Raw genomic sequence first — 26,879 nt, 5'->3', positions numbered from 1 at the left:
CATTACAAGCTGCATTGGCTATAATTGAAAAGATGGGTGGGTACTCAGGACTACGCATTAATTGGGATAAATCCCAAATTCTTTTCTTGGTGCAATTCCCCCCACCCCCCGTTTTTCCCAAACTACCCTTAACTAGAGTATCAGCGATCAAATACTTGGGAGTGATGGTTACAAGAAGCCTTGGGGATTACAGTCAGGTCCATAAATATTGGGACATCGACACAATTCTAATCTTTTTGGCTCTATACACCACCACAATGGATTTGAAATTAAACGAACAAGATGTGCTTTAACTGCAGACTTTCAGCTTTAATTTGAGGGTATTTACATCCAAATCAGGTGAACGGTGTAGGAATTACAACAGTTTGTAAATGTGCATCCCACTTTTTAAGGGACCGAAAGTAATGGGACAGATTAACAATCATCCAAACTTTCACTTTTTTAATACTTGGTTGCAAATCCTTTGCAGGCAATTACAGCCTGAAGTCTGGAACGCATAGACATCACCAGACGCTGGGTTTCATCCCTGGTGATGCTCTGCCAGGCCTCTACTGTAACTGTCTTCAGTTCCTGCTTGTTCTTGGGGCATTTTTCTGGCAGTTTTTAAGAACATGCCAGGCTAACTTGTGTCTACCATGTCCCCACACAAAGGAGTTCAGGATAGCTTCCATCTGTTTGAAGATTTTTAGGGGAACATATAGGGGGCATGCCAAACCATATATAAGATTTTAGGTAAGAGAATCATTTTGATTAAATTTATTCGTCCCATCACTCCCAAGAAAATACCCTTCACAACAGTTGGCCAGATCAAGAACACTCTCCAGGAGGTAAGTGTATGTGTGTCAAAGTCAACAATCAAAAGAAGACTTCACCGGAGTGAATACAGAGGGTTCACCACAAGATGTAAACAATTGGTGAGCCTCAAAAACAGGAAGGCCAGATTAGAGTTTGCCAAACAACATCTAAAAAAGCCTTCACAGTTCTGGAACAACATCCTATGGACAGATGAGACCAAGATCAACTTGTACCAGAGTGATGGGAAGAGAAGAGTATGGAGAAGCAAAGGAACTGCTCATGATCCAAAGCATACCACCTCATCAGTGAAGCATGGTGGTGGTAGTGTCATGGTGTGGGCATGTATGGCTGCCAATGGAACTGGTTCTCTTGTATTTATTGATGATGTGACTGCTGACAAAAGCAGCAGGATGAATTCTGAAGTGTTTTGGGCAATATTATCTGCTCATATTCAGCAAAATGCTTCAGAACTCATTGGACGGCACTTCACAGTGCAGATGGACAATGACCCGAAGCATACTGCGAAAGGAACCAAAGAGTTTTTAAGGGAAAGGAGTGGAATGTTATGCAATGGCCAAGTCAATCACCTGACCTGAATCCGATTGAGCATGCATTTCACTTGCTGAAGACAAAACTGAAGGGAAAATGCCCCAAGAACAAGCAGGAACTGAAGACAGTTGCAGTAAAGGCCTGGCAGAGCATCACCAGGGATGAAACCCAGCGTCAGGTGATGTCTATGCGTTCCAGACTTCAGGCTGTAATTGACTGCAAAGGATTTGCAACCAAGTATTAAAAAGTGAAAGTTTGATGGATGATTGTTAATCTGTCCCATTACTTTTGGTCCCTTAAAAAGTGGGAGGCACATATACAAACTGTTGTAATTCCTACACCGTTCACCTGATTTGGATGTACATACCCTCAAATTAAAGCTAAAAGTCTGCAGTTAAAGCACATCTTGTTTGTTTAATTTCAAATCCATTGTGGTGGTATATAGAGCCAAAAAGAGTAGAATTGTGTTGATGTCCCAATATTTATGGACCTGACTGTATACCCCTATCTAAACTATCCTCCGAGGGGGACAAAACAGTAAAAGATCCCCCCAATATAATGCGATCATCGGAGGGTATGGGAAATCGCATTAAATAAACACAATATGTCTCCGATCCACTCTCATACCCCACTATGGTTTAATAGTCATATACCTGAACTAAGTACTGTCCCGGACCCGACACTGTGGGCTTCGTATGGTATAATATATCTGTCCCAAGTTATGTCAGAGTCCGGACCCAAGACCTTTCAAACGCTCAAGGAAGAATTTTCACTCCCGAATCACTTACTGTTCAGATACCTACAACTTAGGCACGCAGTGCGGATGCAGTTTATGAGTCTTGCTATCACACTTGATATTCCCCCAGTCCTAAACATTATTTTGGGGGCAGACCCTACTAAACTCATATCTAATCTATATGATTTGCTCAGACTTTAGCTGTCTGGATAACTGCAAAAACAGTTATCCAGACAGCTAAAATCGCATAGGAACGAGACGTGGGACCCATAGATGACTCAGACTGGGAGGAAATACTGGAAGGGGTTAAGACTGCATCCCCTAAACTCTCAGACAGACTGACGCAACTGCATATCATACACCATGCATACCTAACACCACTAAGACTAGCCAAGTTTCAACCCACACAAAGTCCAATGTGCCCCTTGTGTGCACTGGTCCCCGGCTCGTTTTACCATCTGATATGGAGCTGCCCCAACATACAAACCTACTGGACACAGGTAGTCCGCTTTCTCCGCGACAATATGGGCTCCCTAGTAGTCCTTGACCCAAAGCTCTGTCTGATGGGCTTATTGCCTGACACAGAAGTTGATAAATACCAAGCTATATTTATGTATGAAACTTTATTCATAGCACGAAAAGTTGTGGCTAGGGTATGGATGCAGGCACTACCCCCTACAATCCAGAGCTGGAAAAAGGATATCACCGACACCCTTCCATATAGAAAAATGATTTATACCCATAGAGGCTGTACACAAAAATATTCCAGAGTATGGGATAAATGGCTGGAGGACGGTGAAACATGTACCTAATAGACCAGCACCTAGGTGTGGGGGAAATGTAAGGATACAGATATTAGGGCGGCACAGTGGTACAGTGGATAGCACTTTCACCTAGCAGTAAGAAGGGTCGCTGGTTCGAATCCCACCCACGACACTACCTGCCTGGAGTTTGCATGTTCTCCCTGTGCCTGCGTGGGTTTCCTCCGGGTACTCCGGTTTCCTCCCACACTCCAAAGACATGCTGGTAGGTTAATTGGATCCTGTCTAAATTGCCCCTAGTATGTATGAATGTGAGTTAGGGACCTTAGATTGTAAGCTCCTTGAGGGTAGGGACTGATGTGAATGTACAATGTATATGTAAAGCGCTGCGTAAATTGACGGCGCTATATAAGTACCTGAAATAAATAAATAAAATAAAATATTGAAAAGATGTTATACCTGTCACACACATTGTATAATTTAGTAAACTTATGTTGACTGTACCTATGTTTACCATGATTGCATCTCAGTAAAGTTGTATTTTTCAAATTTAAAAAAAAAATACATTTATGTTTTTAGTTGTAACATGACAAAATGTGGAAAATTTTAAGGGGTATGAATAATTTTTCAAGGCACTGAAAATGGTCCATATAGTAAACTTGGTGTTGAGTTATTCACTTCCAGGTCATCACAGAGGAAAAGGGGGCACTCTTTACATCTGGAGGAAAGGAGATTTCAGGCCCTACTCCAGGCAAAGATATATATTTTTTCCATTTAGTAGGGCTGTACCCGCACTGCACAGATTAGCTGCTGTTTTTTTTTTTCCTGGGGGAGAGGAGATCAGAGAAATACTTACCGGATCCTCCTAGCACAAGACTGGTCCAGTACCACTGCGCTCCAAAGGTCTTGAATAGTGGACTGGTCCATAGACAAGGTACAGTCCACAGCACCATTTTTCGGAAGATTGAATAATCAGGTGATTATATGCTTTCTGCTCACCCCTGGACAAAATGAGCAGTTGACATGTACAGTGCAGGCACAGTCCAACTGCATGAAAGTTGGGCTTTAACCTGCAAATACGGAAAGTCTTCTTCACAGTAAGAGCTGTGAAAATGTGGAATAGACTAGACTCCCTCCAGAGTTGGTTCTGGCCAGCTCAGTAGATTGCTGGGAGACCTGGATTCTTTCCTAAATGCACCAAATATAACTAGATACTAACATTTATAGGTAAAGTTGATCCAGGGAATATACGATTGCCTCATGGAGGATCAGGAAGGATTTTTTTTCCCCCGCTGGAGCAAATTGGATCATGCTTTATTGGCGTTTTTTTGCCTTCCTCTGGATAAACTGTCATTATAGGATTTTGTATATGGAGGATGTGTGTGTGTTTTTTTTTCTGTGTTGGTTCAACCGAATAGACTTGTGTATTTTTTTCAACCAGACCAACTATGTAACTATGTAAAATATATCTAAAACCCAATCTTTTTTTTTTTGCTTTGGATGGAATATGTTAAAATCCCACTTAGGTTTTATTTGCTATGTCCCTGCTGAGGAGAATTATCAGCTATATTTGCTCTGATGGCCATTTTTACCTGGGCAGGAGGTGACAGTAATGCCGCGTACACACGAGCGGACTTTACGGCAGACTTTGCTCGGCGGACTTTTCAACAGACTTTACGACGGACTTTCTGAATGAACGGACTGGCCTACACACAATCCACCAAAGTCCGTCGAATTCGTATGTGATGACATACGACAGGACTAAAACAAGGAAGTTAATAGCCAGTAGCCAATAGCTGCCCTAGCGTGGCTTTTTGTCCGTCGAACTAGCATACAGAGGAGCGGACTTTTCGACCGGATTCGATTTCGACGGATTGATTTAAAACATGTTTCAAATCTCCGTCCAACTTTTGAGCAAACAAAGTCCGCTGGAGCCCACACACGATCAAATTGTCTGACGAAATCCCGTCCGCCGGGCAAAGTCTGCCGTAAAGTCCGCTTGTGTGTACGCGGCATAAGTCTTCCAAGGAGAACTATTCTGGTGACAAATGTTTAATAGAAGATTTCACTCACTTTGGATGGATTTAGGTAACTTTAAACACCTAACACTAACCTTAACTCAAAAAATCTCATAGTTACACTTCTCCTGCAAGGGTTTTTTCTCTGCTTATCACCTGTTAGAGAAGTCTAAATGTTTCTTCAGCAGTGACTGAACAAGGAGAATCTGGGACTCTTCTCTGGATTTAGTGTTTATTACTCACCTGTGCTGATCTCTGGAGGAACTTCCTCATCCTTACATGGCCCATCATTTATCACATATGTTTCTTCAACTTTTACTTCTATCCCAGGATCAATCTGGCTTACATCCTATGAGACCCAAAAAACAATAAGAATGACCACAATAAAAATTGTACTCAGACATCAAACATATGACAGGTACTGCTTCTGTTCTAAACATAAGAGAATAACCAGAATTGGATTCCATCTACCTGATCCCCCTGAGGGATCTCCTGATGTTCCTGTGTGGAGTCCCGGGAATACAGAGGAAGGGGACATCTCTCCGGGGGATTTCTGTTACTGGATCCATCTGTAGGAAACACACACTGACTGAATACATTGTTTCTGTGTCTTTATATCAGAGGATGTGTGTATCTAGGTGAATCCTCAATACTCTTCTCTCCTTTACATAAAATGAAAGTCTCCTCTTACCCGGTGATGTGAGGGGCGGCCAGTTCTCCATCATGACGTCCTTGTAGAGATCCGTGTGTCCTAAATTATTCCTATCTTCTGTACCAAATGAGACAGCGACATCCTGACATCTTATAGGAACCTGACACACACAATGATACAGTCACTATCCAGACACATCCCTTGTCTGTTACTGGATAATGCCCCAGAATTCCCGGAACCGCTCACCTCTCCTGTCAGCAGCTCAATGATCTTCTGGGTGACTTCTAGAATCTTCTTCTTGTTATTCCACTCATGTGTCAAGAAGGGAGCTGGAAGGTCCATGATATAGCTTTGTGTTTTTCCTTGACCATGTTTGGTCAAGCCATCGGATAACTTGAAATGTATATAATTCTATAAATAAGGTAAAGTTTACCATATTAGGCAACTGCCTACACTTAGCTTTACAGAGCATGCATCCAATAAAAATTACAATGTCCTTCATCAACAGGTTTATCATTTTTTAATAATAAAGATAATAAGAGTGATCTCATGTGACCTCCCAGAATCCTCCTCACCTCTCTGGTCAGGTCTGTGTTTTATTAAAGTGGATGTAAACATGATTCATGAAATCTGACCTAGGCACATATATCTGTAGTGTTTACTTATCTCTCTCAAAAGCACTGTCCAAGTCCTGTGTCTTTCTGCTGTTTCGTTCCTCTGTTATCAGCACTTCTGACTAGTTTTACGAGACAGGAGATAAATACAGCCTGAAAAGTGTGTCGGAATGGGTGCTATAAATAGATTAGCAGAGAGCTTGTCTATTCACAGCACAGCTCTGCACATTCCTTCCTTCCTCTGCCCATGTGGAGGGGGTGTGTGCCTTTCCTCCAATCAGCTGTCTCCCAGTGTAGGCCCAGATACCACTCCTACTGCAGAATGAGGACGTAAAAATTCTAACACGATGTAAGAATTCTAAAGAATATAGCAAGCTAAAAACAGCAGATACAGTATCTCACAAAAGTGAGTACATCCCTCACATTTTTGTAAATATTTTATTCTATCTTTTCATATGACAACACTGAAGAAATGACACTTTGTTACAATGTAAAGTAATTAATGTACAGCTTGTATAACAGTGTAAATTTGCTGTCCCCTCAAAATAACTCAACACACAGCTATTAATGTCTAAACCGCTGGCAACAAAAGTGAGTTAGCCAAAATTAGCCATTTTCCCTCCCCGGTATCATGTGACTCGTTCGTTTTACAAAATCTCAGGTGTGAATGGGGAGCAGGTGTGTTAAATTTGGTGTTATCGCTCTCACTCTCTCATACTGGTTACTGGAAGTTTAGCATGGCACCTCATGGCAAAGAACTCTCTGAGGATCTGAAAAAAAGAATTGTTGCTTTACATAAAGATGGCCTAGGCTATAAGAAGACTGCCAAGACCCTGAAACTGAACTGCAGCACGGTGGCCAAGAGCATACAGCGGTTTAACAGGACAGGTTCCAGTCAGAACAGGCCTCGCCATGGTAGACCAAAGAAGTTGAGTGCACATGCTCAGCGTCATATCCAGAGGTTGCCTTTGGGAAATAGATGTATGATTACTGCCAGCATTGCTGCAGAGGTTTAAGGGGTGGGGGGTCAGCCTGTCAGTGCTCAGACCATACGCCGCACACTACATCAAATTGGTCTGCATGACTGTCGTCCCAGAAGGAAGCCTCTTCTAAAGATGATGCACAAGAAAGCCTGCAGTTTGCTGAAGACAAGCAGACTAAGGACATAGATTACTGGAACCATGTCCTGTGGTCTGATGAGACCAAGATAAACTTATTTGGTTCAGATGGTGCCAAGCGTGTGTGGCGGCAACCAAGTGAGGAGTACAAAGACAATTTTATCTTGCCTACAGTCAAGCATGGTGGTGGGAGTGTCATGGTCTGGGGTTGCATGAGTGCTACCAGCACTGGGTGCTACAGTTCATTGAGGGACCCATGAATGCCAACACGTACTGTGGTATACTAAAGAAAAGCATGATCCCCTCCCTGGGGGGAGACTGGAGCCGCAGGGCAGTATTCCAACATGATAACGACCCCAAAACACACCTCCAAGACGATCCCTGCCTTGTTAAAGAAGCTGAGGGTAAAGGGGATGGACTAGCCAAGCATGTCTCCAGACCTAAACCCTATTAAGCATCTGTGGGACATCCTCAAATGGAAGGTGGAGGAGCGTAAGGTCTCTAACATCCACCAGCTCTGTGATGTCATCAGGAAGGAGTGGAAGAGGACTCCAATGGTAACATGTGAAACTCTGGTGAACTCCATGCCCAAGAGGGTTAAGGCAGCGCTGGAAAATAATGGTGGCCACACAAAATATTGACACTTTGGGCCCAATTTGGACATTTTTACTTAGGGGTGTACTCACTTTTGTTGCAAGCGGTTGAGACATTAATGGCTGTGTGTTGTGTTATTTTGAGGAGACAGCACATTTTCACTGTTATACAAGCTGTACACTCACTACTTTACATTGTAGCAAAGTGTCATTTCTTCAGTGTTGTCACATGAAAAGATATAATAAAATATTTACAAAAATGTGAGGGGTGTACTCACTTTAGTGAGATATTGTATGCATGTGAAACTTATGTAGGGAGATTTGTTTTATCCCTGTGTATCATCTGAGGCTGTTCACTGGGTATAGGAGAGGGTTTGCATCCACTTTAATAGAGATAAGAGTGATGTCATGTGACCTATCAGAACCCTCCTCACCTCCCTGGTCAGGTCTGTGTTTTAATAATAGAAATAAGAGTGATGTCATGTGACCTCCCAGAATCCTCCTCACCTCTCCTTTAAGCAGGTAGATGATCTCCAGAGTGAGATCTAAAATCACCTCCGCCATGTAGCTCTGCTCCTTCTCCATCCTGAATGATGAGATCAGAAATGGACTTTGCTCCTGCAGCAATTGACAAGATAAAATATATCAGTAGAGGGTGTGTGTAGCTTGGTCAAGTGGCAATGTTAGTGTGAAGAAGTAAGGTAAAGTTGGGCTCCAAGCAACAGAAATAGCATAAAAAAGATCTCATATATATATATAAACACAAACACATGAGCACCATTCTGCAGTTTACTCATTCAACTGTTCAAATTAGTCCCTGCCTCCGAGGATCTCCAACATCCCCACTACGCTTATTAACCACTTCCGGACCGCCCGCCATCATTATACGGTGGTACTTTGAAGAGAAATATCGTTGTTATGTCAGCAGCTACCTGCCATAACCCCCGGTATCCTCTTCTTCAGCGGGCAGTCCGCTTTCAGATAAAAGTGGTCTCTGCAGGGGAAACGCCACAAGATCACTTTTATCGGCGGCGGGAGAGGGACCCTCCTCCCGCCGTGTTCCGGTGCCCCCCGCCGCTTACTGGGGCCGCCGGGAACGACGGAGGCGATTGGATCCCGTGTCCTCTGTGGTATGGAATTGAGTGAAGGGAAGATGGCCCTCACCCAGCTCCATACCAATGCAGGGCGGAAGCGACATCAAAACGGCACTTCCACCCATAGCTCTTAAAGCAATATTTTTTTTTATTTTTTTTTTTCTTCCAAACAACGTTTTTATTTCTTTTATTGCATTTTAGTGTAAATATGAGATCTGAGGTATTTTTGACACCAGATCTCATATTTAAGAGGTCCTGCCATATTTTTTTTCTATTACAAGGTAGTTTACATTCCTTGTAATAGGAATAAAAGTGACACCATTAAAATAAATAAATAAATAAATAAATAAAATAAAAAATAAAAGGTAAAATAAATAAGAAAAAAAAGATACATTTTTTAAACGCCTGCTGAGTTCGCATGCAGAAGCGAACGCATAAGTGAGCAGCGCCCGCATATGAAAGGTATGTGAGGTATTGCCGCGATCGGTAGAGCGAGAGAAATAATTCTAGCCCCATAACTCCTCTGTAACACAAAACATGCAACCTATAGAATTTTTTAAACGTTGCATATGGAGATTTTTAAGGGTAAAAGTCTGTCGCCATTCCACGAGCGGGCGCAACTTTGAATCGTGACATGTTGGGTATCAATTTACTCAGCATAACATCATTTTTCCCAATAAAAAAAAAAAAATTGGGCTAACTTTACTGTTGTCTTATTTTTTAATTCAAAAACGTGTATTTTTCTTCCTAAAAAAGTGTGCTTGTAAGACCGCTGCGCAAAATATGGTGTGACGGAAAGTAATGCAACGACCGCCATTTTATTCTCTAGGGCAGTGATGGCGAACCTTGGCACCCCAGATGTTATGGAACTACATTTCCCATGATGCTCAACTACACTGCAGAGTGCATGAGCATCATGGGAAATGTAGTTCCAAAACATCTGGAGTGCCAAGGATTGCCATCACTGCTCTAGGGTGTTATATATATATATATATATATATATATATATGTTTGGGGGTTCTAAGTAATTTTTGAGCAAAAAAAGAAATTATTTAAACTTGTAAACAACAAGTTTGAAAAATACACCAGGTCTTAAAGTGGTTAAGAAATTAGAATGAGGGCCACCAGTGCTGCAAATGCAAGAGAGCCCACCAAGTGGTTCTGTAGTCCAGAAGAGGGGGCTGGGCTTTTCCTGCGTTGATGTATCCTTCATCTTACGCACCATCGCTCTGTATAGACAGCTCCGCTCCTCAGATCCACCTCTGAGATCCCAGCATAACGCTGTAAAATAAAGAGAATTACATTGACATTGTGGCTCTGCATTATGACAAGACCTGGCCTCCCTTTAAACTTCCTCCCCCCACCCCCCCCTCAGATACACTTGTGTCACCCCTGTGCATACACTGTCTATCAGGCTAGTCCTCACCCAGCACAGTCACATCAACTCTTCTCTCCTTCCTCACATTTGTCATACAACAGAAAAAAAAATCCTTTCACTTCCTCCCTATGGATAGATACTTCCGGTTTGTGCGTTCCACGGTTGCTAGGTAACCTGTTGTTGCTGTCGCAGACTGCACGCACCTATAGAAAGGCCGATACCTAGCTGAGAGGGAATGTCCTTCCTTACGCACTAGAGGGCGAGTTTTCTAAGCACAGCATTATTTCTGTAAAGTGGCAGCCATTTTGCTGTAGCCCATCTTTCTATGTCGTTTTATTCCTGAATATTACAAATGAGCTATTTATGTGGTATCGAGTGCAGTAAACGGCAGATCAAGGGCTAGGTGGTAGTTCTAAGATCGAATAGAAACGTTTTGTCAGGGTTTATAGAATAAGTTGAAGTGTGTCGGCCATTTTGTAGTAGTCCAGCTGGATGCCAGTTACAGAAAGCTGTTCAGCTTTCACCAAAACTGTCTGTGTTTGTTGTACTGGAAGGTGAGAAGAGGGAGGTAACGCCCAATTTTTATATTCTGTGTTATTGTATAGCATTTTATAGTCAGTAGTTTTAGGTGGCTGTGTTACAGTCCTAGTGGGCACGCTTTCTAATTGCATTTCTAGGTGTGACATATTTGCCTTTGGAAAATATTGCCTTTGGATTTCTGCACTAGCCACCTGTAGTATAATCATTTTTTTTTTTAATCAGTGTTTAAGGTTGCCACCTCATCTCTTTAAACCTGAACACATATGAATTACACAGGTTCTGAGGCTAATTTAATGCAGATAAGGCACCAAGTGAGTTTAATTACCACCTTAATCAGCCACAGAACCCGTGTAATTCATACGTGTTCGGTTTTAAAGGGATGAGGTGGCAACCCTAGCAGTGTTTGTTATTTAGGTGTCCATGGAGATGATCATTTGGGGATCCAGCCAAATCAAGTGACCACCCCGTGTCCATATACAGCAGTCTCCACCGACTGGCCTGCAGGAAATACGATTGGTTGGACAGGTTTGAAGGTTCACCTACTTGCTTGGTTGTCAGGCCCCTCCTCCCCTCTCCAGAGGCTTTGCCCATCACCCAGCCAGGTGTTACTCAAAGGACAAATATTCATCTCCCATTTCCCCCCCCGAGATGGATTCTTTAGTCCTGCTCCTCTCTACCATTCTACACCTTTCAGACTAACCATACACTTGAGTGAAAGTCAGGAGATTGAATATTATCATTTAAAGTAAATGTATACATACTGGACAAATGTCCTGAGCCTCGGCCATCTCTGGACAAACGTTAGAGATCAGTTGAGAAGGCCAGTCCCAAATGGTTCATCTTTTTCCTGTGTTGGGTCACTGAGCAGTTGTCCGTAGGTGATACATCACTCTCAATACAAGGAAGTTAGCACTGGTAGTGATACACTGCCTTCATTCCCCCCTTACCTAAACCCTGCCTGTAATTCCAATACTAAACCTCCCTTTAACCCCAACACTGACCCTCCCCATAACCTAACACCAACCCTCCCTGTAACCCTAACACTAACCCTTCATTTAACCCCAACAATAACCTTTCCTGCAGCCCTCACATTGACTCTCCCTTTAGCCCTCCCTGCAACCCTCACCTTCCCTGTATTCTGTATTTCTCACACTAACCCTCCTTGTAACCCTAAGCCAACCCTTCATTTAACCCCAACACCAACCTTTCCTGCAACCCTCACATTGAGTCTCCCTTTAGCCCCTCCCACTAACCTTCCCTGTTACCCTCACATTGACATTCCCTTTAAACCTCACACTAACCTTCCTTATAACCCTCTGACTAACCCTTCTTGCAGCCCCAACTGTAACCCAAATACTAACCCTCCATGTAACCCCAACACTAATCCTCCCTTTAACCCCAACACTAATCCTCCATATAACCCTAATATTACCCAACCGTGTAACCCCAACACTAACTCACTAACTGACCCCCACTTTAACCCACAATGTAACCCCCAACACTAACCATCTTTGTAACCCCCAACACTAATCCTTTCCTTAACCTCAACAATAACCCTCCATGTAACCCCAACATTCAATCAACCCTGTAACTCTTAACACTAGCCCACTCTGCAGCCCTCACACTGACCCTTACTTTAACCCCCAACACTAACCCTCTATGTAACACTAACCCTCCCTGTGTCCCCAACACTAACCCTCCCTGCAGTCCTCACACTGACTCTTACCACCAAAACTAACTATGTAAACCCAACATTAACCAACCCTATAACCCCAACACTAACCCTCAATGTAACTCCCCTAGCCCCCAACACTAACCCTTCCTGTAACCCCAACATTAGCCAACCCTGTAACTCTAACACTTGCCCTCTTTGTAGCCCTCTCACTGACCTTTACTTTAACCTTCCCTGTAACCGCAAATACTAACCATCTTTGTAACCCCAACACTAACCCTCCATGTAACCCCCAAACACTAATCCTCCATGTAAGCTCCAACACTAACCCTCCCTGTAACCCCAACACTAACCCTCCATTATCCCCCAACACTAACTCTCACTGTAACCCTAACACTAGCCCTCCATGTAATCCTCCAACAACAACCCTCCCTGTAGCCCCAACAAAAACTAATCCTGTAACTCTAACACTATTCCTCCCTGCAGCCCTCCCACTGACCCTTACTTTAACCCTCCATGTAACCTCCAACACTAACCATTTCTGTAACTCCCACACTAACCAACCATGTAACCCCAGCACTAACCCTCCATGTACCCCCCCAACACTAACCCTCCCTGTAACCCCAACACTAACCCTCCATGTAACCCCAACACTAACCCTCCATGTAACCCCCAAACACTAATCCTCCATGTAAGCTCCAACACTAACCCTCCTTGTAACCCCAACATTCAATCAACCCTGTAACTCTTAACACTAGCCCACTCTGCAGCCCTCACTGACCCTTACTTTAACCCCCAACACTAACTCTCTATGTAACACTAACCCTCCCTGTGTCCCCAACACTAACCCTCCCTGCAGTCCTCACACTGACTCTTACTTTTCTCCTCCATGTAATCCCCTACTATAACTTTGCCTGTAACCCCAACATTAACTATCTTTGTAACCCCAACATTAACCCTCCATGTAACCCTAACACTAACGCTCCCTGTAACCCCAACACTAATCCTCCATGTATCCCCCAACACTTACTTTCACTGTAACCCCAGTACTAACTCTCACTGTAACCCCAACACTAACCCTCCATGTTATCCTCCAACAACAACCCTCCCTGTAGCCCAAACATTAACAAACCCTGTAATTCTACCAATATTCCTCCCTGCAGCCCTCCCACTGACCCTTACTTTAACGCTCCATGTACCCCCAACACTTACCATTTCTGTAACTCCCACACTAACCCTCCATGTATCCCCCAACACTAACTCTCACTGTAACCCCAACACTAACCCTCCCTGTAACCCCAACACTAAGCCTCCATGTATCCCCCAACACTAACTCTCACTGTAACCCTAACACTAGCCCTCCATGTAATCCTCCAACAACAACCCTCCCTGTAGCCCCAACAAAAACGAATCCTGTAACTCTAACACTATTCCTCCCTGCAGCCCTCCCACTGACCCTTACTTTAACCCTCCATGTAACCTCCAACACTATCCATCTCTGTAACTCCCACACTAACCAACCATGTAACCCCAGCACTAACCCTCCATGTACCCCCCCAACACTAACCCTCCCTGTAACCCCAACACTAACCCTCCATGTAACCCCAGCACTAACCCTTCATGTAACCCCCAACAGTAACCTTTCCTGTAACCCCCCACCACTAACCCTCCCTGTAACCCCAACATTAACCCACCTTGTAACCCCCAACACTAACCCACTTTGTAACCCTCATGCTAACCGTCCTTTTAGCCCTCATGCTAACCCTCCTTGTAGCCCTCACCTTGACACTCACCTTAACTCTCCCTGTAACCTGAACGCTAACCTTCCCTATAACCCTAACACTAACCCAAACATTAACCCTCCAGGATTTAAACTTAAACCCATGACTACAAAATCACTCCTGTACCAGGATCCCATGCACCAAAGAATTACCCTTCCTGCACTGAAATATACCAGTGCCAGGATCCCGGAGCTGGGGTCTACTGCTTCAATCTGCAGGGATCATCTAATGGGTTTTGTAGTCTTCAGTCTGATGTACAGGTTTGTATAAACAGAGGCCCTCTATATCTAACACAGCTGTCCCTATTGAGTCCATCCTGTGAATTATTGCTTTTACCTATTTTCAAAAATTAGTATAAAATAAAAGTTTCTTCATACACATCTTTGTTACCTCCATCATACCAGGCCTGTCTATCTAGCTGCCATTCTACATCTAGCCTATAGTCTGACCCCAAAGAGTCCTGAGCAAGTTGTGTCTATGTACAGCAGTGCGACCTATGAACTCCTATTGATCACAGATGAGGAGCTCATGCTGGTACCCGCTTATGATGTTTTCAGGTCTCCCTCTCTAAAGACATCCAATTTTATTTTATATGTACACATTTGATTCTCCTTTTTTTCTTACTGTTTCCAGAGACTTGACTTGTGGTGCAATCATTAAAAAAGAAATTGGTTTATATACTAACCTTGGGGATGGGAAAGGATCAAAGTCACATGACTGTGACCATATTAGACCTCACCCTGGAGATCATCTACCTGCTTACAGGAGAGGTGAGGTGGATTCTGGGAGGTCACATTACATCACTTTTATCCCAATAATAAAACACAGACCTGACCGGAGAGGTAAGGAGGATTCTGAGAGGTCGCATGATATCACTCTTATCTCAGTTAATAAAACACATACTTGACCGGAGAGGAGGATCCTAGTAGGTCACATGACATCACTCTTATCTCTATTAATAAAACACAGACCTGACCGGAGAGGTGAGGAGGATTCTGGGAGATTACATGACATTGATCATCTTTATAAATAAAACACAGAGCTGACCAGAGAGGTGAGGAGGATTCTGGGAGGTCACGTGACATCACTCTTATCTCTATTAATAAAACACAGACCTGACCGGAGAGGTGAGGTTTCTGGGAGGTCACATGACATCACTCTTATCTCTATTAATAAAACACAGACCTGACCGGAGAGGTGAGGTTTCTGGGAGGTCACAATATCATCTACAGTATAACTGACAGCACTGTTTTAAGTCAGCAGTTTCCTTTGACCATACATTTTTCTTTTGCTACACAGGACTACACAGTTGTAAAAAAAATCATCTAGTGATCATATGACACCCAACAGCCACACTTGTACATCCAACCAGTTCAGTAGGACCCAAACCCCAATGGACCTTCCAACTACCTCCCCAAAATTTGACAGAAACAACAAGAAGATTCTAGATGTCACCCAGAAGATCATTGAGCTGCTGACAGGAGAGGTGAGCGGTGCCGGGAATTCTGGGACATTATCCAGTAACAGACAAGGGATGTGTCTGGATGGTGACTGTATCATTGTGTGTGTCAGGTTTCTATAAGGTGTCAGGATGTCACTGTCTATTTCTCCATGGAGGAGTGGGAGTATATAGAAGGACACAAGGATCTCTACAAGGACGTCATGATGGAGCACCAGCCGCCCCTCACATCACCGGGTAAGAGGAGACTTTCATTTCTTGTAAAGAAGAGAAGAGTATTGAGGATCCACCTAGGTATACACATCCTCTGATATAAAGACATAGAAACAATGTATTCAGTCAGTGTGTGTGTTTCCTACAGATGGATCCAGTAACAGAAATCCCCCAGAGAGATGTCCCAGTCCTCTGTATTCCTGGGACTCCACACAGGAACATCAGGAGATCCCTCAGGAGGATCAGGTAGATGGACCTCTAATAAATAAATGCAACCTGTTCCCCCAGCTGTGTTGTTCTGGTAAGAAAGCCTGAGACCCGCTGCCCATCATTTTGCCAGATGATCTGTAGGTTCTTCCGAGAGACACAGCGGGCAAAATACATGAGCAGGTTAGGTAAAATTCTGGATAACCCCATCTATAAACTGTTTTCATGAAAAAGAATGTTGAATTTGCTTGCAGTTGCAATAACAGGTTGACTGCTGATTGGTCATTTTTACTTGTATTGCTATTTTGTAGGTTATAACCACTTTTACGAGCCTTGAACTTTACTTTTAGTTGGTGCTTTGAAATGGTTTGTGTCTTGTCTAGGAGGATGGCTTGATTGTTATAAAAGTTGAAGCTGTTGATGAAGATGACACAATAGTGACTCACAGAGATATTAATCATGAAGTGGATGAAGAAAGACCCATAAAGGTTAAAGAGGAGGAAATTCCTATGGAGATCAGCGCAGGTGAGTAATGAACTCCAAATCCAGAAAAGAGTCCCAGATAGCATAATTTTCTGTGCTGAGCTTTACAAATCGGTCCAATGAGTTCATTCGGGGAGGTGTAGCTTCCAAAAGACAACACCTGTGACTAAAATCTAACAATTCACACACATTTATATGCTATAAAGGTCACCAAAATAACCATATCAACAAGTAATAAACACTTAACCCAGGTAAGAGTCCCAGATTCTCCTTGTCCAGTCACTACAACAATTTCTTCTTCTCTGTGCCCAGCAGGGGAGTCAGGAGCCATCAGCCCCTATTAAAATCAGCTCCTCACAAAATTATAGTGGCTTTCTGCGTCCCCACTGGGGATATTCTCTTCACTTCCTGTCTTTGTGATGAAACGGGAGGTAAAAAATTCCCTAAGATTATTTTTTCCTCACTCTCTCCAAAACCCACAAAAAAAGAGATAACATCTTAAATACAATCAAACCAACGCTTAGATAAATGTTATTCTAAACTCGTCTACATTCTCTACAAGCTTTATCCTTTAATGGCATGAGAATATTTTATGTGATGGATAGGATGGGATTGATAATGGTTTTTGTAGATTTGTTTTGATCAAGGTTAAGAGGCTATCCCATCAGTCAAGGAAAGGGTAGGCTCAAAGATGAACAGGTAAATGAAGATTGCCGCAATGCAAACATTTGGAGACAGACTATTCCAATAGTGTGTATTTTTTTGCTCAATTATCTATTAAAGCATTTAGGGCACACATTAAAGCGCTTATAACTTCAACATGCTTTATTGATGTGATTTTGATGCTTCTGTGATGCTTCAATTATGCTTTTTTTAATCTTTAATGAAGCTTGGCAAATGCCTTGTGTGTGTTTATTTTCTATTTGTTTTAAAGGAGCCCAGTAGAACATCAGCTCATTAGTACCCCTGTTCAGCAGATCCCCAGATCATTGGTACCCTTGTTCAGCAGATCCCAAGTTTATTTGTACCCTCGTTCAGCAGATCATCTGATCAGTAGTACCCCCAACTCTGCTGATTCCCAGCTCAGTAGTAACCCCCTGCTCTGCTGATCCCCTCTCAGAAGTAACCCCCAGCTCTGCTGATCCCCCTCTCAGAAGTAACCCCCAGCTCTGCTGATCCCCCTCTCAGAAGTAACCCCCAGCTCTGCTGATCCCCCTCTCCAAAGTAACCCCCAGCTCTGCTGATCCCCCTCTCAGAAGTAACCCCCAGCTCTGCTGATCCCCCTCTCAGAAGTAACCCCCAGCTCTGCTGATCCCCCTCTCCAAAGTAACCCCCAGCTCTGTTGATCCTCTGGTTTTCTGATCCCTCTCTCTCTCTGGTCCCCCCTCACCTCCCGCTATATTGCTCCCATGCTGCACACCATGTGTGACATTGCTGGTTTCTCCTTCTCCCATCCTCCAGCTCTGCTGATCCTCTGTCGTTCGGTCCTCTCTCTCCAGTCCCCGCTCACTTTCCGCTATAGTGTTTCCATGTTGCACACCATATGTACTGTCTGCTAGTTGCTCCCCTCTGGTCCGTACCCCGCTCACCTTTCTGCTGCTCCATGCTGCACACCAGATGTGACGTTTGCACCAGACACTCCCAGAATATATACACATGAACCAGGAGTGACTGCTGATGAAGTCTTCGCTTGTTGGTTTCCCAGTGCATCTTGGGATATCTCATACCTGCATGATCTACCAAAAAAGTGAGGCTAAAGCTGAATAAAAGCCTCTTTAAAGCAGCAGGTGCTATAAGCAAGCGCATAGACTTCTATGGAGACTTTGGAGACGTTTTGAATCACAAAGAAAACGGCATGGGGTATAATTTTGGAAGTAAAGCAAATGCAACGTGTGAACGGGACTGTAAGGCAACCATTTTATTTAGTGATAAGGGCTTTAATTTCCATTCAGAGTGCTTTAAAAAAAAGTGTGTCCAATGCTAAACTTTGAATCAAGTGTAAATGAGCAATAAGTGTGGGTAGCAAGCCAAATGCTAACCAGTATGGTCCTGTTTAAGCGGCACCTAAAAATCACAATGCTATTTACACGCTTCAAGAGTTAACTCATCGGGCAGTGACTGGCAAGTTGCCTGATACAAACCGTGTACCCTAAAGAAGGGGCACCTAAGACTGCCGATATGTGTTGGATAGTTTATGTATGCTTAAGCAATTTAGAAGACAAGGTTGGAATTTAAAATACGTGTGCCTATTTTTCAAAAGTGCCTATTAGCTCTCTTTGACCAAATTCTACTTTATATTATTTGTTTCCTCTAGATGGACAATACCGGAGATGTGACACCCAGAAAGGTCCCATTATCTCTGCAGACAATGTAAGAGAAGTTGATGACATCACACAACCTGTTGAAAACTGCATAACCTCAGATTTCCATCCAGCTTTTCACAGAGCAAATGTGTCTTCTCACTCATCCTCGTATAGCAGACTGTTTTCTGAATACCCATCTCCAGTCATCCATCATACACCTCGTAGAGTACTGTACATGGTGGGGAAGCCATATTCATGCCTGGAATGCGGGAAGCGCTTTGAACGGGAATCATCTCTCGTCCTCCACCAGAAAGGCCACATTAATGACCTCAAGCCTTATTCTTGCACGGAATGCGGGAAAGGATTTGCCCACAAGTCCTATCTAGATACCCATCTGAGAATCCATACAGGAGTGAGACCCCATTCATGTTCAGAATGTGGGAAGAGTTTTGTGTACAAGTCGGAGCTTAGCAAACACCAAAGAACTCACACGGGTGAGAAGCCATACACGTGCTCGGTGTGTGCTAAGTCCTACGGGTGGAAATCGGTGCTCATCAAGCACATGAGGATCCACACGGGGGAGAAGCCGTATTCATGTTCAGAGTGCGGGAAGAGCTTCACGCAGAAAGTCATCCTTGTGCAGCACCAAAGGACTCACACGGGAGAGAAGCCGTTTTCATGTGCTGAGTGCGGGAAGAGCTTCACGTGGAGGAAAGCCTTTGTCAGTCACCAGAAGATGCATATACAAGAGAAGCCTGAACTTTCTCAGCCTGGAAATTCAGTGGCATAGAAACAAGAGCTGGTCTGGTGACTGGAACCCCCTGTTCATTATTTATTTCCTGTATTTATATAAGGGCCTTCCTGTTCCACAAGACTCTACACAGTTCGTAGAACCATTCAGGACAGTTTTCATTTTGTTTTTCCTTAATTCCATCGCTCTTGGACTCATGATCAAATGTGTCTGAAGGATGAACCCTTCTTGTTGCCTCAACCACTCATATTATTTTCATTTTTTTTCATCTCATCTTGTTTCTACCCAGAGGAGCTTTTAGTAGATGAGACTGTCAATCTTGTATTTTAAGTGGGTGTACTTGGTCATGTTAAGCAACCTCTTGAATTACAACCGAGGCTGGCTGTAAAAAGGGGACCAAAAGAAGCGTAGGTGGGGATTGGTTAATATGTGTTTGAAGAGTGTCTGGAAGGAGTAGGGTAGGTTAAAGTGGGTGATCTGGTGGAGCTTGTAATGTTGTGTGCCACCAAATTCTTACTAAGGTTGGAGAAATATCAGGAACTTGCTACCCAACATTCTTAAGAACTTGCACCTAGAGACTCTGAGCCCTGCAGGTCATTTGTCAAACCAACCAAGATGGTTTGACAAAGGAGCTGCAGGGCTCTGAAACACATTACTACGCCTCTCTGCTTCTGGTCTCTCCCGCTGTGAAGTCACATTTCAAATGCGTTACAACACCTATCTGTTTCCGGTCCTGGTCCCTCTTGCAGTGACGTCACATCTGAAATGAATTACCATGCCTCTCTGCTTCCGACCCCTCCTGCGGTGATGTCACATCTGGATAATTGGTCTGGCGTCCCTGTGCATTCCAGCCTGGTTCCCAGCGTCTTCTGTTCCATTTGACAGCGGCATCCAACCATTCACCCGGTGGACCTTTTTAGAGGAGCAGTTATTTACATTACGGAGACATGCTTTATTACTACTAGGGAAATGTGACTTGCCAATTGTCTTCTAATTAAACTGTGTTCACACTTCTGCACTTAGTCTGGCGTCCTCTGCTGTTCTATTTTATATGAAAATTATATAAAAATATAATAAGTCATGTCACCTTACTTCATTCATTCACTAGTAGTAAATGATACCATAAGCCTCATTTGTCTTCTTGAGAATAAGAAGGAATAGAGGCTCCTCTAAGTGTAGAAATTTAAAAACTTTTAATAGTAACAGACAAATGGAAACTCACATGAGTGGGGATAAAACAAGCACATCTGTAGGTGAAAAACCTCCCAGGAGCAGGATGAGTAACCAGGTCACAGTTCCTCCACTTCTCAGATGGTCTAGAGGTGTAGCAGGCACATCAGTGTGGATATACCAAGAAGGTGGGGGTGGTGTGCCTGCTACACCTCTCCCCAGTAGACCATCTGAGAAGTGGAGGAACCGTGACCTGGTTACCCATCCTGCTCCTGGGAGGTTCTTCACCTTCAGATGTGCTTGTTTTATTTTCACTCATGTGAGTTGCCATTTGCCTGTTACTATTAAAATTTTTAAATTTCTACACTTAGAGGTGCCTCTCTCTTGCTATTCTTAGGTTCGCTGGAATTTTTGCTTCTATTCCAACTCAGTGGCAGCCCTGAGTACACGGACCCCACCATTTATTTAATACCATATGGACCAATCTATGGACTTTAGTTACATTAGAGTTACAAGTGCATTGAGCCTTTGACTTGTTTTATTTTTACTCTTTTGTCTTCTTAGCATGGCGGCATTACCTGGCCTCCTGGATGATAGTAGAGGCTGGCTGAGGTAAGGGTCTTGGAGAGGTGTAGGAGTGGGGGTATTGAATGTTTTATGCTTCAAGAGTGCCTAGGGTCATGAGTCCATCAGAGAGGGGGCCAGGGTGGAAAGTGTGTGATTTGGGGTGTCAGCAGAAGATACCAATTGATGACTTTAGGCACGTATTCCCATAGCAGAGTGGTAACTAGAACCTTCAAGGCCCTGGTGCAAGAAACCATGAAGGTCCCCCCTGACTCCTGCCTGAGGCCCTTCCCACTGATGCCAGGGCGCTTTACTCCCATCGCTGGACCCTTTCACATGTTCTACAGCGAGCCCTCTTCCTGCCGTCTTGGAGCCCCCCACAGTGGCACTGTTGTCAGTAGTTTTTTTATTTTTGTTATTTTATACTCAAATATTTTTTTACCGTTTTATTTATTACAATTTTTCAGGAGCCCCATTGGGTGCCTTTGGTGAGATATCAAGGGTCTAAACAGACCTCTGATGTTTCACCTTTGAGACAGAGAAAGGAGGATGAGGACACAGCCCTCAATTTCCATCTCTGCAGCCTCAGCTGCACACAATGAATGGACAGGAATAGTTCTGTATAGAGCTTCCCGTTCATTTGCAAACTGCCCGAGCATGAGTTTGGGCCAAATATTGGCTGTTTGCCTAGTTCGGGGAACACCCGCATTTCACCCCGCAATACACTGCACCCTGACTGGGTCCTGATTCGGCAAAGCATCCTTAACAATCGATGAGTCATCATCTGTTGATGGGCTTCCCTGCTGACAGCCAAATGAAAAAAAAAAAAAACACAGTTGCCCTTAAAAAATAGTAAAAAAAAAAAAAAAAAAGTCCCCTGATATGGATTTTAAGGGAAACCCCACGCCAAAATCTAAAACAAAATTGCAGTCCCCCCCAAAGAAATTCATGCCAGACCTTCATCAGAGCATGCAGCCTGGCAGAAGAGGAAAGAGAGGGGGGACGAGCGAGAGTCCCCCCCCCCCTCCTGAACCATACCAGGTCACATGCCCTCAACATGGGGGGGGGTGCTTTGAGGCAAGAAGGGCTCTCCCCCCCTCCTAAGCACCTTGTCCCCATGTTGATAGGGACAAGGGTATCCTCCTCACAACCCTGGGCTGTGGTTGTGGGGGTTTGCAGACGGGGCTTATCGGAAACTGGAAGCCCCCTTTAAGAAGGGGGCCCTTAGATCCCGGCCCCCCCTATGTGAATGAGTATGAGGTACTATGTACCCCTAGCCATTCACCCAAAAAATAGTAAAAACAAAGACAGTTTTTGACAATTCCTTTATTAAAAAGGAAAATAACAGTGTCCTCCGGTGTAAATCTATCGTCGATGGATTTACAACGCCGCAGCCACCACCAACCCAAAAAATAAACCAAAAAATTGCTCCTGCCGACCGCCCACTGAAGGCATCACTGTTTGACAGTTCTTATATAGGTAAGGGCGGGGGCCACCTGGCGATGTCACCTGGTGGCACGAGGGAGCAATTATTATTTTTTTCGGGTGCATCAGGCAGCGTGATTGACAATGGATTTACATGAAGGGACATTGTTTTTTTTTTTAATTTTTTAATGAAGGTATTGTCAAAAACTGGCTTTGTGTTTTTTACTTTTTGACACTTATTTGGTGAATGGGTAGGGGTACATCCAGATTCCTAAAACCCCCTTGCCCGCATACCCCAACCACAGCCCAGGGTTGTAGGGAAGAGACCCTTGTCCCCTTCAACATGGTGACAAAGAGCCCTCCGCCAGAAAGCACCCCCCATGTTGAGGGCATATGGCTTGGTATGGTTCAGAGGGGGAGGGGGGGCGTTCCTGACCTAGCAGGCTGCATGCTTGGATAAGGGTCTGGTATGGATTCTGGGGGGGACCCCACAGCATATTTTGTTTTTCATTTTGGCATGGGGTTCCCCTTTAAATCAATACCAATAGCTACCACGATTAAATTTAAATGTGTGTGTGTATAGAAATGACATTTTTGCTGCAGCAGGTTCTATGCTTGCTACAGATGCGCCACTTTACAGCCAGAATAAGGGGACCCCCAGGCACCATATTTAAAGGAATTTTTCATTTTTATTACTGCACTTTAAGAATCATTAACCACCTCAATACAGGCCATGTTCACCCCCTTCCTGCCCAGGCCATTTTTCAGCTTTCAGCGCTGTCGCAATTTGAATGACAATTGTGCGGTCATACAACACTGTACCCAAATTAAATTTTTATCATTTTCTTCACACAAATAGAGCTTTCTTTTGGTGGTATTTAATCACCAATGTTTTTTTTTATTTTTTACTAAGAAAAAAAGACCGAAGATTTTGAAAAAAAAAAAAGTTTTACTTAGGTACTGTCAGTAAATTTTGTAAATACGTAATTTTTCTCTTTCACTGATGTGCCCTGATGAGGCAGCACTGATGAGGAGGCACTATTATGCCGCACTGATAGGTGGCACTGATAGGCTGCACTGATAAGGTGGCACTTATGGCCACTGATGAGGCGGCACTTATGGGCACTGATTAGGTGGCACTGATGAGGAGGCACTATTATGCCGACACTGATGAGCACTGATAGGTGGCATTGAGGCACTAATGGGTGGAATTGATGGGCAGCACTGATGAGCAGGCACTGATGGGCACTAAAAGGCAGCACTGACTGGCACCAGTAATGGGCATTGATTTCTGTCACTGATGGGCACTGATTTGTGTCACTGATGGCTCTTATGGGCACTGATTTGTGGCACTGCTGGGGCTTTACTTTAATCAGGGCACTGATGATCAGTGCCCCGATTACCTGCCCTGTTCTTCCCTGCAAGGAGATGTCACTGATCAACTCTCCTCGCCACACACTCTGTCAGTGCGAGGCGATGAGAGTTGATTACCAGCACTTCCGCATTTACATGTGACTGGCTGTGATTGGACACAGTCGATCACATGGTTAAAAAGCCACGCCTGTTCATCTCCCATAGACTTTAATAGGGTTCACAGTTCGGGTTAGAACTTTTCCCCTGTTCCGGAGTTCTGCTGCGAACCGAACAGGGGGATGTTCGGCCCATCTCTATTCCTAAATATCCCACCTTCAGTCATCAGTCATTGGTGGGGGCAGCACTGACATGAGCAAGCAAATCCCTGAGCCCTACCAAGATGGCCGCCTCCCACACAATGCAGAACAAGGCATGGTAAGCTGGTAAGGGGGAAAGGATCAGCTGCAGGATGACCACTAGTGGCTAGTCCTTTGCTTTTCTTGGGCACAGCGTCCACAGTTTAATCTCTCACTCACTCTCACTCTTTAATCCTCTCACAGCTGAGTAAAGTAGATAAAACATTGCATGTTCTGGAGCAAGAAGCTCAACCATAACTACTGCATGGTACTAATTGCAGCCTGGTAAATCTATACATTCATAAACCTAAAGCAGAACTAAACCCTCCTATCCTTTTCAGCCAAGGAAGCTGCCATCTTGGCTACTGTTTGATCTTTAACTGCTATGGTGCTGCACATGTGATCAGTTATGACAACAGCCATTTGATGGTTTGACAGTCTGGTTGAGAGCAAGAGCAAATGTGACAGTTAGTGTTCCCGCCATACCGGGAATGTAACTGTTTTTGAAACCGTCAAATCGATGGGTATAGTTCCGCTTTAAGAGTGTCCAGAGTTGCTGTTCTGGTCAGTGTATGTATGATAATAGCAATTTCCCTCTTTGATTGTGGTTACACTGATCTATGGACATCTGAAGACTCACAAATCCAGTCCAGATGTACTTTTAAAAAGTCACGTTATAAACCAGGAGGTATTAAGGAAATACATACGTGAAGTAAAATCCTTTTCAATGGAGACACCTGTTCCAGCAACAATGGTCTAGCACAGTGTTTCTCAACCTTTTCAACATAGAGGAACCCTTGAAATAACTTTCCGGTTTCAGAGAAACCCTGATAAAAATGACTTTATTAAGAGCTCATGAAACATTAGTGTGATGGATAGTGGGAAAAGTGGGAAAAAATACCTACAGTATGTGATGCTAGCTGCAAAAAAACTATTTGTCAAGCACAAATTTTAATTCTGTGATTCAGCAATTATAGAAAATAAATTTTATTCATATTAAATTAAATGTGGTTTGCACAGCAATTATATACCTTATATTCATTTTTAACAAAAAGATAGTTAGGTCACCCAGTAGGGCCTCTATGTTTCATACATTTCAATAATAATATCTGAAAGAAAAGGGGTAAGACCACAAAGATAGACCTTTGGGTTTTTTTTCCATAAGGAATCCTGAACGTGGCTGCTTTCACTCATTGACGCTTGATTTATTTTCCGTACAGAAGTTTTCCCCGCTCTCTAAACACAAGACCCGCTTGTCTATAGCATGCGATGTATAGTGATAGAAGAGGCACGCTCTCCGCGAAAAACAGCTCCCGCATTCAGCACATGAAAACACCATCTCTTTGGTGGCCTTGGCTTGGTGTTTGTGAAAACTTGACTTGTCCGTAAATGCCCTACCGCATTCTGAACACGAATAGCACCGGTCTTTGGTATGTATCCTCAAGTGGGTGGTGAGGTTTGACTTCTCTGCAAAGCATCTTCCGCACTTGGAGCAGGAATATGGCCGGACACCCGCATGGATTCTCTGGTGTTTAATAAGCCTCGACTTTCTCGTAAAACACTTCCCACATTGGTTACATGGAAGGACCACGTTGGCGATGTGAGCTTCTAAATGGCTAACGAGATGGGATTCTTCTGTAAAGGAGATGCCGCATTGTGGACACAAGTAAGGCTTTTCGCTGGCATGGGTTTTCTGGTGGGTTCGTAGGTTTGACTTGTCATTGAAGAATTTCCCACAGTCCGGACAGGAGTACGGCTTCTCCCCCGTGTGAATCCTTTGATGTCTGACCAGGTTGGACCTCTTAGCGAAAGACTTTCCACAGTTTGGACAAGAATAAGGCTTCTCACCTGAGTGAAGCTTTTGATGGGCCACGAGGTTAGTCTTTAGAGTGAAAGCTCTGCCGCACTCGGAACACACGTATGGCTTCTGTACTATGTAAACTTTTGAGTGACTGATAAGCGCCTCTTCAGCCGGGAAACACTCCCCAAATTTGGAACGTGGAAACTTTGTAAGATATCTGGCACCTGCATGGTGATTGACAGGAAGATATGCAGAGCCACCAGATATCAGACCTGTACTGCTGGGTACTGCATGGAAACTTGAGGTTATTGAGTTCCCTTCTGAAAAATCAGAAGTGGTATTCTCTTCTTCTATATTACCATCTGGAGAGTGAATGGACCCTTTCTCCTGGTCAGTTCTGTTGTGTTGTTCATCTACGGGAGAACAGTCATGAAAGGTGTAAGGAAATTTTACAACAATGTGCAGGAAACACTCTACAGTCCATACGAGAGTC

At 43.8% G+C, this 26,879-nt stretch overlaps 2 protein-coding genes across 5 annotated transcripts in view; one reads left to right on the top strand and one right to left on the bottom strand.

Moving 5' to 3' along the window:
* LOC141106757 (uncharacterized) overlaps window positions 1–26,879 on the bottom strand; it is a 168,518-nt gene that overhangs the window by 4,966 nt on the left and 136,673 nt on the right. Inside the window, exons 13-20 of the mRNA XM_073597684.1 lie at window positions 25,776–26,799; window positions 16,473–16,594; window positions 10,153–10,211; window positions 8,344–8,454; window positions 5,758–5,922; window positions 5,551–5,671; window positions 5,331–5,428; window positions 5,103–5,208 (exon numbers count right to left, since the gene is read on the bottom strand). Coding sequence (XP_073453785.1) covers window positions 5,103–5,208; window positions 5,331–5,428; window positions 5,551–5,671; window positions 5,758–5,922; window positions 8,344–8,454; window positions 10,153–10,211; window positions 16,473–16,594; window positions 25,776–26,799 — 1,806 coding nt within the window. The remainder of the gene's footprint in view (window positions 1–5,102; window positions 5,209–5,330; window positions 5,429–5,550; window positions 5,672–5,757; window positions 5,923–8,343; window positions 8,455–10,152; window positions 10,212–16,472; window positions 16,595–25,775; window positions 26,800–26,879) is intronic.
* On the top strand, window positions 10,783–20,735 carry LOC141104632 (uncharacterized). 4 transcript variants are annotated; one of them, XM_073594288.1, is made up of 7 exons: window positions 10,803–10,862; window positions 14,935–15,071; window positions 15,601–15,787; window positions 15,874–15,997; window positions 16,122–16,219; window positions 16,564–16,705; window positions 18,978–20,735. In XM_073594288.1, exons 3-7 carry the CDS (start codon window positions 15,638–15,640, stop codon window positions 19,754–19,756), a joined length of 1,293 nt encoding a protein of 430 aa, XP_073450389.1. In that variant the 5' UTR covers window positions 10,803–10,862; window positions 14,935–15,071; window positions 15,601–15,637; the 3' UTR covers window positions 19,757–20,735. The 4 variants fall into 4 exon arrangements, with proteins under 4 accessions (XP_073450390.1, XP_073450387.1, XP_073450389.1 ...); XM_073594287.1 differs by having other exon boundaries at window positions 10,810–10,876; XM_073594289.1 differs by lacking the exon at window positions 14,935–15,071 and having other exon boundaries at window positions 10,783–10,862.

Source organism: Aquarana catesbeiana, linkage group LG08 (assembly GCF_042186555.1).
Source record: "Aquarana catesbeiana isolate 2022-GZ linkage group LG08, ASM4218655v1, whole genome shotgun sequence".
Classification (NCBI taxonomy): Eukaryota; Metazoa; Chordata; class Amphibia; order Anura; family Ranidae; genus Aquarana; species Aquarana catesbeiana.
This window is presented reverse-complemented; position numbering and strand designations above follow the sequence as displayed.

Coding starts and splice junctions, on each gene's coding strand:
- LOC141104632 (XM_073594289.1), top strand. CDS start 15,638: ATGACACCCAACAGCCACACTTGTACATCCAACCAGTTCAGTAGGACC. Junction 15,998..16,121: donor GCCGCCCCTCACATCACCGG/GTAAGAGGAGAC, acceptor TGTTTCCTACAG/ATGGATCCAGTAACAGAAAT. Junction 16,706..18,977: donor TCCTATGGAGATCAGCGCAG/GTGAGTAATGAA, acceptor TGTTTCCTCTAG/ATGGACAATACCGGAGATGT.